General features: G+C 44.7%; 1 protein-coding gene across 2 annotated transcripts; it reads left to right on the top strand.

Annotated features, from left to right (window-relative positions):
• The first annotated feature begins 296 nt into the window (after window positions 1-296).
• On the top strand, window positions 297-8,758 carry zbtb45 (zinc finger and BTB domain containing 45). Of its 2 annotated transcripts, XM_029505648.1 has the most exons (6): window positions 297-536; window positions 1,671-3,027; window positions 3,415-3,549; window positions 6,331-6,471; window positions 7,398-7,671; window positions 7,851-8,756. In XM_029505648.1, the coding sequence occupies exons 2-6, from the start codon at window positions 1,960-1,962 to the stop codon at window positions 8,267-8,269; spliced, it is 2,037 nt and encodes a 678-aa protein (XP_029361508.1). In that variant the 5' UTR covers window positions 297-536; window positions 1,671-1,959; the 3' UTR covers window positions 8,270-8,756. The 2 variants fall into 2 exon arrangements, with proteins under 2 accessions (XP_029361508.1, XP_029361517.1); XM_029505657.1 differs by lacking the exon at window positions 297-536 and having other exon boundaries at window positions 1,674-3,027; window positions 7,851-8,758.
• The last annotated feature ends 4,694 nt before the right edge of the window (window positions 8,759-13,452 follow it).

The following is a 13,452-nucleotide window of genomic DNA, read 5'->3' as shown; positions in this document are numbered from 1 at the left end:
TTAATTAATTAATTATTAATTAATTCATCTGTATGCAGTGTTAAACAGAAATAAAGTAGTTCATGACTGCTAACTGTTTGTGGGCTGTAAAGAAATTGCAAATGAATAATAAAAATAATCATAAAAATTAATGCTGATGAGGTTTGCAATGCACCGTTTTGCTCTTCCAGGAATCGCGCTTGTGTGCATCGATGCGGATTGTGTGTGCACGTTCTTGTGCCAGATCTTTGTGGGTGTGAGTCTGAATCTGTGTTAATGTGAGCTAAAAGTCCTGCAGGCACTTTAAAATGTTGGGAATAGCTTCGTTGCAGTCAAGCAGGAGAAGCCCCATATGCCTGTCTGCGGCCGGTTGTGTTAGTGTTGTGTTAGTGTTGTGTGTTAGCGTTGTGTGTTAGCGTGTATGTATGCATGTGTGTGTGTGTGTGTGTGTGTGTGTGTGTTTGTCTCCAGCTCTCACCAGGTTGGCTGCGCTACACTGAGGGCTTCCTGCTGCATCCATCTGCCCGAAACTAACAAGCCCCGGACTGTCAACGCAGGTATGTGGTCACGGATAAACAACACCCGCCGACACTAACCGGAACCTGTCTGGGTGTAACGTTAACGGGCCGTGCTGATTAATAAACAAACAACAAAAAGAGAGACGGGTGTCAGTCCGTTAGCTCGAATGCTAACTTTACTAGTTCTGCCTGTGGCGATTTGCGCTAGCTGCTAGCTAGCCAGATTTTTTTTAAGCTAGGTTAGCATTGTACAGGAGCCGCTTTTTTTATTATTATTTTTCAAATTGATTACTTTTACAGCCACAGCTGGACTCGCTGACAGCGGATACTTCACATTTTTCACAAGGCCAGGTTTGTGTCTTAGTAGACGGGAAAAGCTTGTTTTTTTTCTGCGTGTAACTGTGCTGCGTTTCGTGCGGGAGTTTGAGCAGCTAATGTCAACAGCTAATGCTAATGCTACCGTTAGCCACCGCCGTCAGCGCTGGCTCGGCCGGTTTACCTGTTTACCGGAACCCGCCTGCCTTATTTACGGCTAACCGACTGCCGTAGCCTCGATGTTTGTGTGTGTGTGTGTGTGTCTCAGTGCAACAACAACAGCAACAACAACACAACGACGACGACCACAACACAACGTCTGCAATTTTGTTACCGGACGCTCGCGGTGCGGAATCGCCAAAAAAAAAATAACCGACCCCGAGCGGTTGAGGTTGAGGGCTCGCGCACAAGCACATGCTGTCATTTGCAACCCCCCCCCCTCCGCGCGCGCACACACACACCTAAACAGGTGTTCCAGATGATGCACGCGGACAGGTCGCCACATCTGTCACCTTTCAGCCTCAAATGGCCTCAGATGGATTTTAAACGACAGAAATGAACACCGGGCTGCTACCTGATGATCATCAAGGATATCGGTTATTAATTGGGCTTCATGATTGATTCTGCACTGTGCAGACTGCCCATCGTTATTTCTCAGCTCCCAGGTGTTGCATTAGGGGGTTCAAAACAAAGACATGCTGCGGTTGCTGACGTTTCTGAAGCTGCAGTTTGAATTATTAATCGCTGTTTTTAATTTGTTAATGCTCTTTGTGTAATTGATTGACTGGCTGATTGCTGTGTGGCCAGCGTGAGCGCCGGCTACGTGTCTGTTCAGTGTGGTTTCGATGTATTCAACAGGTTTTTGAACAAAGGCGGCGAAGCTGGTGGAGACGACCTCTCGACGTCGCTCCGTCTCAGGACAACAAAAGGCAGCTCCCCTCGTTTCCACGGCAGCAGTTTGAAAAGCTTCCATCAGACTCATGACTGTTTGAAGGGACACGGCCCAACCGTGGCCCATGCACTGTACCCGTTTCCCTCCCCGTCCTCCTTATCCCTCAAGCTGACGCAAAACCCCAGACACCTCCCCCCCCTCCCCCACCCTCACCCCCACTCCCACCCAGTCCCCAGCGACTCGCCCCCACCCGCCATGACGTCCGGCACAGAAACCGTACACTACATCCACCTCCACAACTCCAGCCAGTCGGTGCTGGAGGCCCTGCGCACGCAGCGGCGCGAGGGGCTCTTCTGCGACGTGACCGTACGGATACACGACGCCTCACTGCGGGCCCACGCCTGCGTCCTGGCAGCCGGTAGCCCCTTTTTCCAGGACAAGCTGCTGCTGGGTCACTCTGAGATCTCTGTGCCGCCACTGGTGCCCGCCGAAACCGTGAAGCAGCTCGTGGATTTCATGTACAGCGGCTCGCTGGTGGTGCTGCAGTCGCAGGCCCTCTGCATCCTCACCGCCGCCAGCATCCTGCAGATCAAGACGGTCATCGACGAGTGCACTCAGATAATATCTCAGAGGAAGGCAGCAGCAGGGGCGGCGAGCGCGGCAGCGGCGGCTGCTGCAGCTGCGGCGGCGGCAGGTGGAGGGATGCTCGGAGGAGTTCTCCCCAAGCAGGAAGAGCGTGGCGGGGGCAAAGGCCGAGAGAGCAGCGGCAGCGGAAGCTGTTCTGTTGGCGGAGCGAGCGGAGGTGGGGGTTACGCAAACTTCTCTAACTTCATGGCTGAATGCGGGGCGAGTAACATGGGAGGGGGGCTCGGGGGTGCCAGCGTTAGCGTCAGTGAGAGCGGCCCGGGCCCGATGGAGCAGGCCAACACAGTGAGCCTGATGGCTCTGGGCGACATGGGCCCCGGCACCATGTGCGGCGACGGGATGGGCTCGGGGCCCGGCTCCATCCTCATGAAGCAGAGCCCCAGCTGTACTCAGGACGTCAGGTACAAGCTCCGGGACCTGTTGGTGCAGACGGCCAACGGAGCCAACACTAGTAGCACAGGGAACCTCTCGGCGGGCTGCAGCTCCGGTGTGGGCAGCGTGGACAGCATCGGCAGGGACAGCCTCCGCGGCAACACAACAGACCTCTCTGATGACCTGGTGGGGATGGACAGATACAGCGAGGAGGAGGACTTGGACGGGAGAGAGCGGGGAAGGGATGGAGACAGAGATAGGGGGGCGAGCCACAGCCGCAAGCAGAGGCAGCCGTTAAGACTCCAGGTAGGGGGATAAGGGGAAGGGTTGCCATGGTTACAGCTTTCAGGCATGCAGAGCTGCAACGGTTTGTTTTTTCTTTCTTTTTCTGCTTTTCCCTCTTCTCACACTGCATTGCCGTATATTGCTGAGATGTTTCTGCACTTTGCACAATTGAAGAGAAGCTCTCGTCTTCATTTCAGCTCTAATTGCCTTGTTGTCACTCTATGGACTTCTGCATATTTACTGTACGTCATTAAACTCACCAGCTCCTGTTTGAAAGGGGCTGTAGTCGGGTCAAAGCCCCCGTCGTTCTTACAGCCTATCTGCTGCTTTTTTTTTTTTTCTCACTCCTGCAACTGTTATACAGGTAATTTCTTGTCTTCTTGTTTTTTTTAATTTCTTTTTTTCTAGGTACTTGGAGGAGAGGGAGTCGTGGTGAAAGATGAAGGGGTGCAGGACACAGATGGGACTGTCTACGCCTTAGAGGATGGGAGACGAGACGGCGAGCAGGAGGGTGCCCAGGAATCAATGGCCACCTTTGGACAGGTGAGTTTAACCAAAGCTTTATTCAAGATAAAGGCTTCGTTGTAAAATGCTTTGTCAAATGCTTTTATTCAACATTTTTCTTATTATTCATCAACCACTGTTTGAAGAAGGACAATCTATATAAAACATTTTGCATATTTTAGTTTAAATGTTGAGTCCTAATTTCAAGGTCACAGTTTGATGGGGGTTTTTTTTTTCTTCTACATTCTGCTTTTAGAATGTAACTCTTAGAACGACCTTTTATTGTGTTGAATTTGTGCAAAGCCTTCTGTCACAATTCCTGAAGAAAGTGAAGGGAGAGGATAGGGAAAAAAACAACCCATGGTGGAGCAGATTTATGCCGCAGCCTGCTGTACCCTACAGACTACACAGGGAACATCTGCCACACAGTCTAAAGAATTCAGCTTTGCCTGTCAGTTTTCTCAAAACTGCTGCAGAGTAAGTTCTGATTGAAAATGGAAAGATCCGCTAAGCTTAGAAAGTTCTTTTTTTAGAGAGGAAAGTACGTGATCATCAATATGTCCAGTGGTGTTTGGGGACAACTCTAATTCTGTCTTTGAGCAAGTTGCTGCTCTATTATTTCTTTTCTCACTTTGCTTACGTCAGCACAGGCTGTTTGAAAATAAATATAGATCATTGTGTTATGTGTTGTGTTAGACGTTTAACACACACATGCAGAATGTTGAGTTTGATTAATTTATTGCGTATTTTATATATTTTAACAAGATTATGATCACTAAGTTTTAAATGAAATGTTCTCATAATTTAAACGAGACGATTGGTACACCTAAATCCTAACAAATGCCTAAGAAACAAATAAAACGACTTCTGACTTGAAAAGATTCCCACTAGAACTTGTATTAGTGTGATAAGTCATGAGCCATTATTTAAACAGCATTATTTATTTATTCTAAAACTTATTTTGAGCTGTCAATTATAAAGTAATGCCATCCAGGCATTACAGACAATTTGCTATTAAATTCTTCTTTGAAATTCTACATAATGATTATAATTAAGGCTACTATATAAAGCTAGCGGTGGTTTTTCACTGAAATGACTCTGGCTTTGTGTTTGTGTGTTGCTTTTTTAATTATTTTCCCCTTGTGTCCAATTAACCATGACACCCTGATGCATTTATTTCTGGCCTAACACCAAACATACGTTCTTGTGTCTTCCTGAAGGCTTTTCTGTGCTCGCTGTTGAATGGTTGTTGCTTGAGGAAGCATCTTTTGACGCCATCGTTTTCACAAGCAAAGGCTAAAAATGTATCATATGAAACATGTTTGATTTCATGCTCCAATGACTGCTTCACACCAAACGATAGAGATAATGAAAGAAGTGCGAGAGGACAAAAGGAAGGCTAATCCTCTTGAGCTCATGGAAGTGCGTTGTTGCTCCCTTATGGTTCTTTTCGTTTTTCCCCTCCTTAAACTGCAGAATCAGCTCTTTCTAACAGCCTGGTTTGTCGTGTATGAAACTGACTTCAGCGATAAACTGATGAACAAAGTTAGTTCAGATCTGGATCAGTCTGACTCTCCGACTGGAGCTTTGCTGATTTACTTCCGTGTGTTTGTCCATCCATTCTCATCCTCCATCTTTGATAGTGACGTCTAGAGTCATGTCTCCACATCGGACGCTCTTATTGGCTCCGGTGACAACCAGATATTCAGAGCATTAGAGGCTTTTGAGCTGATTTTTCATCATTAATGAGCAGAATGATCAGGTAAAGATAGAAACTTCATATCACACAAACACACAAGAGGAACTTTCTGTGTTCAACTTTTCTTTGGTTATTCTGCTTTACACAGTTTTTATCCTTAAGAGCTGGAAAAATTAAAATGCGAGAGTCTTTATTGAGTGACATATAATTAGCTGGGGTTCTGCTGATTTGTGAATGTGTGGGGGAATGGTGAATTCTTGTAGCAAAGAAAAAAAACTGAAAAGCCTTAATATGGCTCTGAAATGGTTTTAACACTGAAGGTGTTATGGTTGGCAATGAAATCACAGCCAGATGTTAATTACATCTTTGCAGTGTTGTATGATGAAGTTGGTTTAATAAAGCAAAGATTTTCCACAAAAGCTTCCGTATAATGTACTGCTGTTGCTATGAATCAGATGGCATATTTGTTATTTGCATTTTACTGATATTCACGCACCCTTAAAGAAAAAAAAAAAAAAAAAAAGATGAGAAGTTAGACACTTTTTGGGATTTCCTTCCGCTTTGTGTTAGACAAGTTCCAGCCGTGTTCCTGTTTTCTCTTAAATTACTTCTGCAAACCGACATCAGTCTGCACCTTTGATCATCTGCAGTTTTCACTGTGATGTATGTAGCCTGGCTGGTCGGACTGCACTTCACAAATGTATCATTTCGACGTCTGGGTGTGTGCAGTTTGACTAAATGAAAAGATTGTAAATGCATGTGATGAGGGATGTGGTCTGTGCATATCTGCATATGAAAGCAGACACAGGGGAGGACTAATGAACGTGTAGTTGGGGACTTGCTTCTTTAAATATGCACACATTTGCCGAGCTGAACACGTACAGCATGTTTCACCAAGGGAGCTGGGGGAGCGCAGGGACAGGCAGAATTTACATTTATAGAGTAGGTGAGTGTCTGAATTGAACCTCAGGATTAATACAAGGAATTATTTAACTGCTTTATTTGTTTGTTTGCTTTATTATACTGTCTTTAATGTTAAAATTCCTCAGAATTGGTGCTGTCATGCGTTCTCATTTGATTTGTGTGTCTGTGGATCTTTATTTGTGTGCGTGTGTGTGCAGGATTTCTACGATGAGCAGGGGGTTTTTTCAGAGAGTTTCTGGCCCCAGAGCGAGCCGCCTCGGGCGATGGCTTTCAACCCCAGAGGAAGGGTCAACAAGCCCCTGACTCCACCCCCGACCACGCAGTCCATCAACAACCAGGTTGGTGCAGTCTGTCTTTAAAATCCTGACAAACTATGAGTCAGTCATCTAGTCTCGTCTCGTCTCTGGTAGAGCAGGTTCATATGCAGCCGCCTGACTCTGCTCGGCTGTCAGCGCTTCTTTTTGCAGAGTGAAGCATGTTGACGTTTGTTCTGCTGAAGGAGAAAAGTTCTCCAGTCGCCATTAATCTGAGATTAAGACCTGTACCGACAAGCAGGATTTGGTGATGTCACTCGTCAATATGTCAAATAACCAGAGGGGGTATTTAGCGAAGGTGCAGAGCCAGAGATTCAGATTGATTTATATTCTTGTCTGTGTGTGTGAAAAATATAGATGGAAATTTTAAGGAGTTAATTTTTTTTTGTCTTCAATCTATTTAGTCACTAAAATGAACAGTTTTGATATTGAAATGATCGTTTAGAGCGAATTAGAGAATTGACAATGGAAAATACCAATTAGTTGTAATGTGGCATACCATATTTAATTACATTTCATGTTACTTTTTGTACAAAGCAAGCTCCAAGTTCTTGGGTTATGGTCTGCCAACACTGAAGAGTCAAAGACCTGCTGTTCCTCTAGTGACTAATTAGAGTTTGACCGCAACACCGAGACAGTCCCCAAAGAATCCCCTTTTAAAATGTCCAATTTTACAGTAGAAATAAACACATTCAAGAAACAGTTTTGGTGGCTCTGCGTGAAACTGAACAGGGGATGAATGTTTATACAACTTTCAGTTGAGAGTTAGCGGCTGACAAGTACAAGTCGACTATTTATGGGATTGAGATTCTTTTGTCAGACAAAAGATGGAGAAGTGTGCGGAGACTTGAGGATGACACAAACACTTTTTTTGTAAGAGATGAAAAGTTTCAGAAGAAAGACCATTTCGTTGTGTTTTCGTTCTCACAGTAACTGTTGTTCCTCCCCAGCTTCTGTTCCAGTACCCAGTGAGCCAGTCGCAGCCAGCTCCGTTCTACGTGGGCGGACCCATGGGTGGGATTGACACCATGGCGGGGACAGAGCCCAGTCAGCAGCCTCCGCCGCCGGCACCGATGACTCCGGCGCCGCCACCCTCCACCTCATCCTGCTCCGCAGGCCCCTCCCCTTCCTCCCAGGGATCCGAGACCTCGTTCGACTGCACGCACTGTGGCAAATCATTACGTTCCAGGAAGAACTACAGCAAGCACATGTTCATCCACTCTGGTAAGACACGCCTCCTACTGCCTTTAATTCACATACTCGTCAAAAGCCTTCTCCGTCATATATATTTTGGTAAATAAGCAGTAATTAGACCACCTTGGTGATCCTGGAAAAGAAATTTAAAATCCCAGTGTCCATTGTAGTGATTTTTTTTTTTTTTTTTTTTTTTTTTTGGTCTCCAGGTCAGAAACCTCATCAGTGCTCCATCTGCTGGCGCTCCTTTTCCCTGCGCGACTACCTCCTCAAACACATGGTGGTGCACACCGGAGTCAGGGCCTTCCAGTGCTCCATGTGCGGCAAGCGCTTCACCCAGAAAAGCTCGCTCAACGTGCACATGCGCACCCACCGTGCCGAGCGCACCTTCCAGTGCAACGTGTGCCACCGGGCCTTCACTCACCGCACCTTGCTGGAGCGCCACGCCCTGCAGCACGCCCACCACGCCCCCCCGGCCCAGGGCCAGGGCCAGGGACGTGGAGCCGACATGACCTCACCTACCAAGCACAGTCCTCCGGCTCTGGGAGGGCCCTCAGGTATGGCCGGCGCGGCTGGCATGGTCGGCGGTATGGCCAACATGCCCAGCCACGGAGCTTCCTCCACCTAGAGAGGGAAGGGGAGGTATGGGGGGAGAAGGGAGGGGGGGCATCAGTGAGCCCATTCCTTATTTGCTCCTAACAGCCTTGTTGATGTTTTGTTGTGGTGGGACTTGCAGGTTCCCATCGTTTGCGCTCAATGCCACCTTTAATCAGGGTTCCTACACAGGCCTGCGGGAGGGGGTTGAAAATGGTGTACATTTGTAAAGGGTTTTGAAGTTGCACAAAAGTTCTTTGAAAGTTGAGGAGGGGTGGGGAGGGGGAGGGGGGAGCAACCTTTATCCATAATGCAGAGAGTTGTGACAATGCTGTCATTTCCTGTGTTGTGACATTTGTTGCCGTGACGATTAACCGTGAGCTGTCGAGCAACATCGCTAACAATCACACGCCTTTTTGAACAGGCTCTTTTTCTTTTTTTTTTTTTTTAATCCAGCTTAGTTTTTGGTGTAAAGACATGATGAGGTTTATGGGACTGGATGTGTAGGAACCCTGTTTCAAAGACGAGAGAGTCACCAAAGACGTTAGGAAAACGGAGCGGGTTTGGGAGCAGGCGAGGGGGGGTGGGGGGGTGAGGCTGGGATGGGGATTTGGGTCACATGGAGATACAGGTTTGTGGGTGGGGTGGGGGGCTTGCAGGGATGGATTCACACTCAATTCATTTAATTCCACCTGACTGTCGGAGGCGGCATAGTGGTTCACAGTCAGAAGGTTGTGGGTTCGATTCCCGGCCTGGAGCCTTTCTCTGTGAGTCTCCATGTTTCCTCCAGGTACTCTGGTTTCCTCCACCGTCCAAAGACTTCATGTTTGTGTTAACTGGTGACACTAAATTGTCCGTAGGTCTGAGTGTGAGTGGTTGTTGGTCTCTGTCTGTCTCTGTGTGTTGGCCCTGTGATGGACAGGCGACCTGTCCAGGGTGACCCCGCCCTCACCCAGAGCTAGCTGGGATTGGGTCCAACAACCCCCTGTGACCCGGAAACGGATCAGAGGTAGAAGATCAATGATTGAATGTCAGGAAGTGGATCAGTTCTGTCGGTTAAAAACAGTTGGAGGGAGTCTTTGTCTTGAACTTGGAGGGAAGATTTCAGTCAGCATGACTGCGATGACCGTTTCCAAAAGGGCCAGAATTTCAGCTATCTCAGCTCTGGTAGTTTTTAACAAATGTAACTGAGAATCCGACATGATAGGTGTGCGTTGCAGATAACACACATGACAACAACAACATATATAAGACGCACATCCAGCTGCAAATCGTGTTCCCGATTAAGAATGATTGTATATTCCCTTTTTAATTGATAATGTTGTTGTTTTGGAGCTTGTATCTTTCCGTTCCTGTATCTCTGCAGCTACGCAGAAAAAATTAAGTTTTTCTGCCGCAGAGTGATTATGTGTTGATTGTGGGTTCTGGAACACGCAGATGCCTTAATGACGGTTAATTTGTGTGGCGCGTTTCAATACAACGAACAAACTGCTTCAAACGGGCCAAATCAAAGCGAGATGTCGATCGGATTAAATTATCTAATCACGTTTCACCGCAGCTTCAACGACAAACTCACCTGTGTGGGCAGGTGAGCTCTTGGTTTGATTCCCGGCTGGACTCCCTCCTGCACGCCATTACCCTTCCCTTATCAAACAATTTAGAGAAAACTGTTGCCAAAGTGTCCTCAGTGTTGCGTGTCCATTTAGTTTTAACTTGAAACTGACTCAAATGTCGACGTCAGCTGAAAAATAAAAGACAAGAGAGCGTCGTCGTGCAGCGAGTGAAAATGTCTCCTGAAGAAACGATAAAGGGTGGAAATAAGAAACACCAGTTTTACTCCTTTTTGTTTTAACGTCCGGGCTGAGTTTCTAATACGTGTCCACTGGATAAAAACAACAAACAGTTCCACGTCATTTGAAAAGTAGGAGAAGAACGTGAAGTTACAGTTTTGATCGTGGATTTGATTCACAATTTGAAATTGATTCGCCAAAACTCGCCCAGTTGAACGTTAAGCATCTTTTTTGGGAGAATTTAAGGTGGAAAAGAATCCGTTGTCCTAGAATTAAGTGAATTGAGTGTGAATGTATCAAACCAGACGACAAAGAGGGCTGTTGATGAATGATTTGATGAAGCAGTCCAGGCAGAGTGAGACTACAGCAGGGAGGGCGGAGGAGGAGGTGTGACGCACAGCAGCGTGAATGAAATTCACCACCATCCATCAGACAGCTTTGTAACATTTTCCACAGGCGCCACCGTTCGGCCCCAGGATCATATACCTCGAACCAGTACGAGCCCCTGACGGCTCGGAGGGACACTATTTACTCATCGGAAATGTTTTTGGGAAACATTTCAGCATGTTTTACACAGAAGAGACACACACCCACACACACACCTACAATTACCTCGGTGGTCCAAAGACAGGCATTATGCTTCATCTTTTAAGCTACATCAAACGAAGAAACAGTGAAAACTAAAGCTAAAATAGATCCATTTACTTTTTGAAAGCTTACTAAAGTACTTCTATGTAAAATTCCTGTACATCGCTATAACGCTCAGTTTGTTATTTGTTGCTCATGTGAATCTTTGCAGAAATAACGCAGAACATAAAAAAAAGAAAAAAAGAAAAAAAACTCTTAAAGTGAAAGAGCCATTCACAGGAAGTTAAACTTGGTTGAATAACTATGACAAATCAGTAACTTTTATCAGGATTTTTATTGAGTGTTTGGTTGTGTTTGTCTTTTGGGGCTCTGGTTAATAATAAATGGGAAGTGTTTGTTGCTTAAAAATAAATAAATAAACAATAAAAGCTTTTTTTTTTTTTTTTCTCGCAGCACTATTGAAAAAAATAAACCTTTTAACAGTTTAGTAAAACTAAATTTAATCATGAAAATGTACAATCACCCCTACAAGTTTTGACAAAGTCAGACTCGTGATAATCTTAATTATCACATTAATATTTATTACAATTTGATCTCTATGCACAATTAAGTTTGCACATCCTGTTACTTAGACCTAGATGTTGTTGTCCCCTCAACTATTTGGCCTTTATGTTCTACTTCTTTTCCCACCTAAGAGGTGATCTTTAAAAAACACGTTATGTGTCCCAGCTTTTAGCTAATTTTCCTTAAATGTCTGTCAGTCGATGCTTAAAACGATATATAGTAGTTTCCTTCGGCTTCTGATTGACATGATTTTTACAAGTGAACTGCCCGAGAGAATTGAAACTTTTTGAGCTTGAGAACTTTGTGAGTGTTGATATGAATTTGTCAAAAGGGAGAAGAGAAGACTTTAAATTAAAAGTGAATCCAGAACCTAAAAATAAAAAAAATTAAAAAAAAGGTGCAGACTCAAAAGCCCCCTTCGGTCTGGACTTCTCTATAGACATCGACATGAAATGTCCCATTTTTCAATGTGGAAACTATAAAACCTGCTTATTTACTCAGAGCGGGCCTGGCGGCGTGAGCTCATTGGCTTCTGAACATCACAAACAGATTTTGCAGACTCAGTACTTGTTTCTCCAGTTTTGTGGATAATAATAATAAAAAAAGAGTTAAAGACAAACTGGATGGAAACTCCTCCAACTCACTGTTGGGTTATAAGCTATTTACACACTTAAACGCCAAACCTTTGGTGCTTTTTTTTTTTTTTTTTCTTCTTTTGGTGGGGGGGTGGCGGGAATGTTTACCTCATTTTGCCAGATGCCAACACGGAGCTGCTGGCCCTGCGTTTGGTAAATAAGCAGTGTTGAGCTGTTTCAGAGGTTTGATCTATCCTCAACAGTGGAAGTGGTTTTGGTGCATTTTGTCTGAGGCGGACCTTGTACAGTACTGTAATATGTGTGCTTTGAAGCCATGTCAGCGCATTGTAACGTACTGTGTTACGCTTTTTGGGTTTTTTGTTTTTTGTTCTGTTTTACTGGGAGGGAAGTTGATAATTGTTTTTTCTACATTCATATTTCTTTAACAGATGTTAAATATGTCAGAAGAAGAAACAGTCATTTTATAGAAAAAAATCGAAAAAAATCACTTGTCATCGTTTTAAAAAAACAAAAAAAACCTTCTTTCATCTTTTATGTATAAAAAAAGACTAAAGGCATGATTTTAACTTTTTCTGAGAACTTAGATGTCGTACTCAATGAATTAATTGAATTTTAAAAATGAGTGATTTCAAAGATTTCTTTCTCCAAATTAAAAGTCTTCTTTGGCAAAAGACCAGCTGCTTGTTGTGCGTCTCCATTTTTTTTCTTTTTTGTTTACATTAATTTGTATGTTTGTTTGTGTGTCCTCATTATCTGGGGACCTAAAATGAGAACTCATTCATCTGGGTGATGTCATCAAATAGTGTGGAATTCTGGGAGTTCCCTTCAGTGTCGTTGGTTCAGGAGGTTCCTTATTTATTAACACGGAGAACATTACACATCAGTGTTGTGTGCTTTTCTTCTTTGGTTACGCGCGCTTGTGGGTTTCTTTTGGAAGTTCCTCTCAACAGCAAAAGGAAAAACTGAATAAAAGTGGAGGTCAAAGATTATAACTTCAACACATTGTTGGTTTGTGAGTGGCCATTTTGGAGCTTTGAGTCATGAACATAGGGACGTTTTCACATAGACTTCAACACAATCTGGCTTTTTTAATGGCTCAGTCAGGCTGAGTCGTGTTGGTGTTGTAAGGTCCTGTGGAGTCATGGAGACACAACTCAGTGTGCGTTGGTAGAAAACAGCCTTCTGGCTGTGTCGTGCTTTTTTTTTTTTTTGTTGTTGTTGTTTTAATCCGAGAGCTTCGTCTGCCGGCTGTCAAAGATCATTTTTGTTTATCTTTTCTACCTCGCCGTCATGGAGACGCTGCTGAATTCTTCCATCTTCTTTCCTTCATTCCTCAGACTGATTGGATGCTCCTTTTTTTTTTTTCCTCCCTGTTCATTACTGTAGTTTCTTTGTCTGCATTCATCACTGAACACAAAAGTCCTCTCAGGCTGTCTCTTATCTCCGCCATGTCTCAAAATTACAAATTTATCAGGAGGACAGTTTATAGAGAAGCTGTATTTTCTTGAAGGCCCATCGATAATCTTTTTTCTTTTCTTTTTGTGTGTGTGTTTTTGTTGTCCTGCAGCTTTGAGTCTTTGAAGGTCTGGCTGGTCCGTGGCTGAACTCTGGCCAGAAGGCATCTGTTACTCAACAACATCTGTTCCTGTTACTCTCTTTCTCCCAGCATGCCGAGGGAC

This window comes from Echeneis naucrates, chromosome 1 (genome assembly GCF_900963305.1).
Source record: "Echeneis naucrates chromosome 1, fEcheNa1.1, whole genome shotgun sequence".
Classification (NCBI taxonomy): Eukaryota; Metazoa; Chordata; class Actinopteri; order Carangiformes; family Echeneidae; genus Echeneis; species Echeneis naucrates.
The sequence above is the reverse complement of the archived record's forward strand: the minus strand, read 5'-3'. Positions and strand labels throughout refer to the sequence as shown.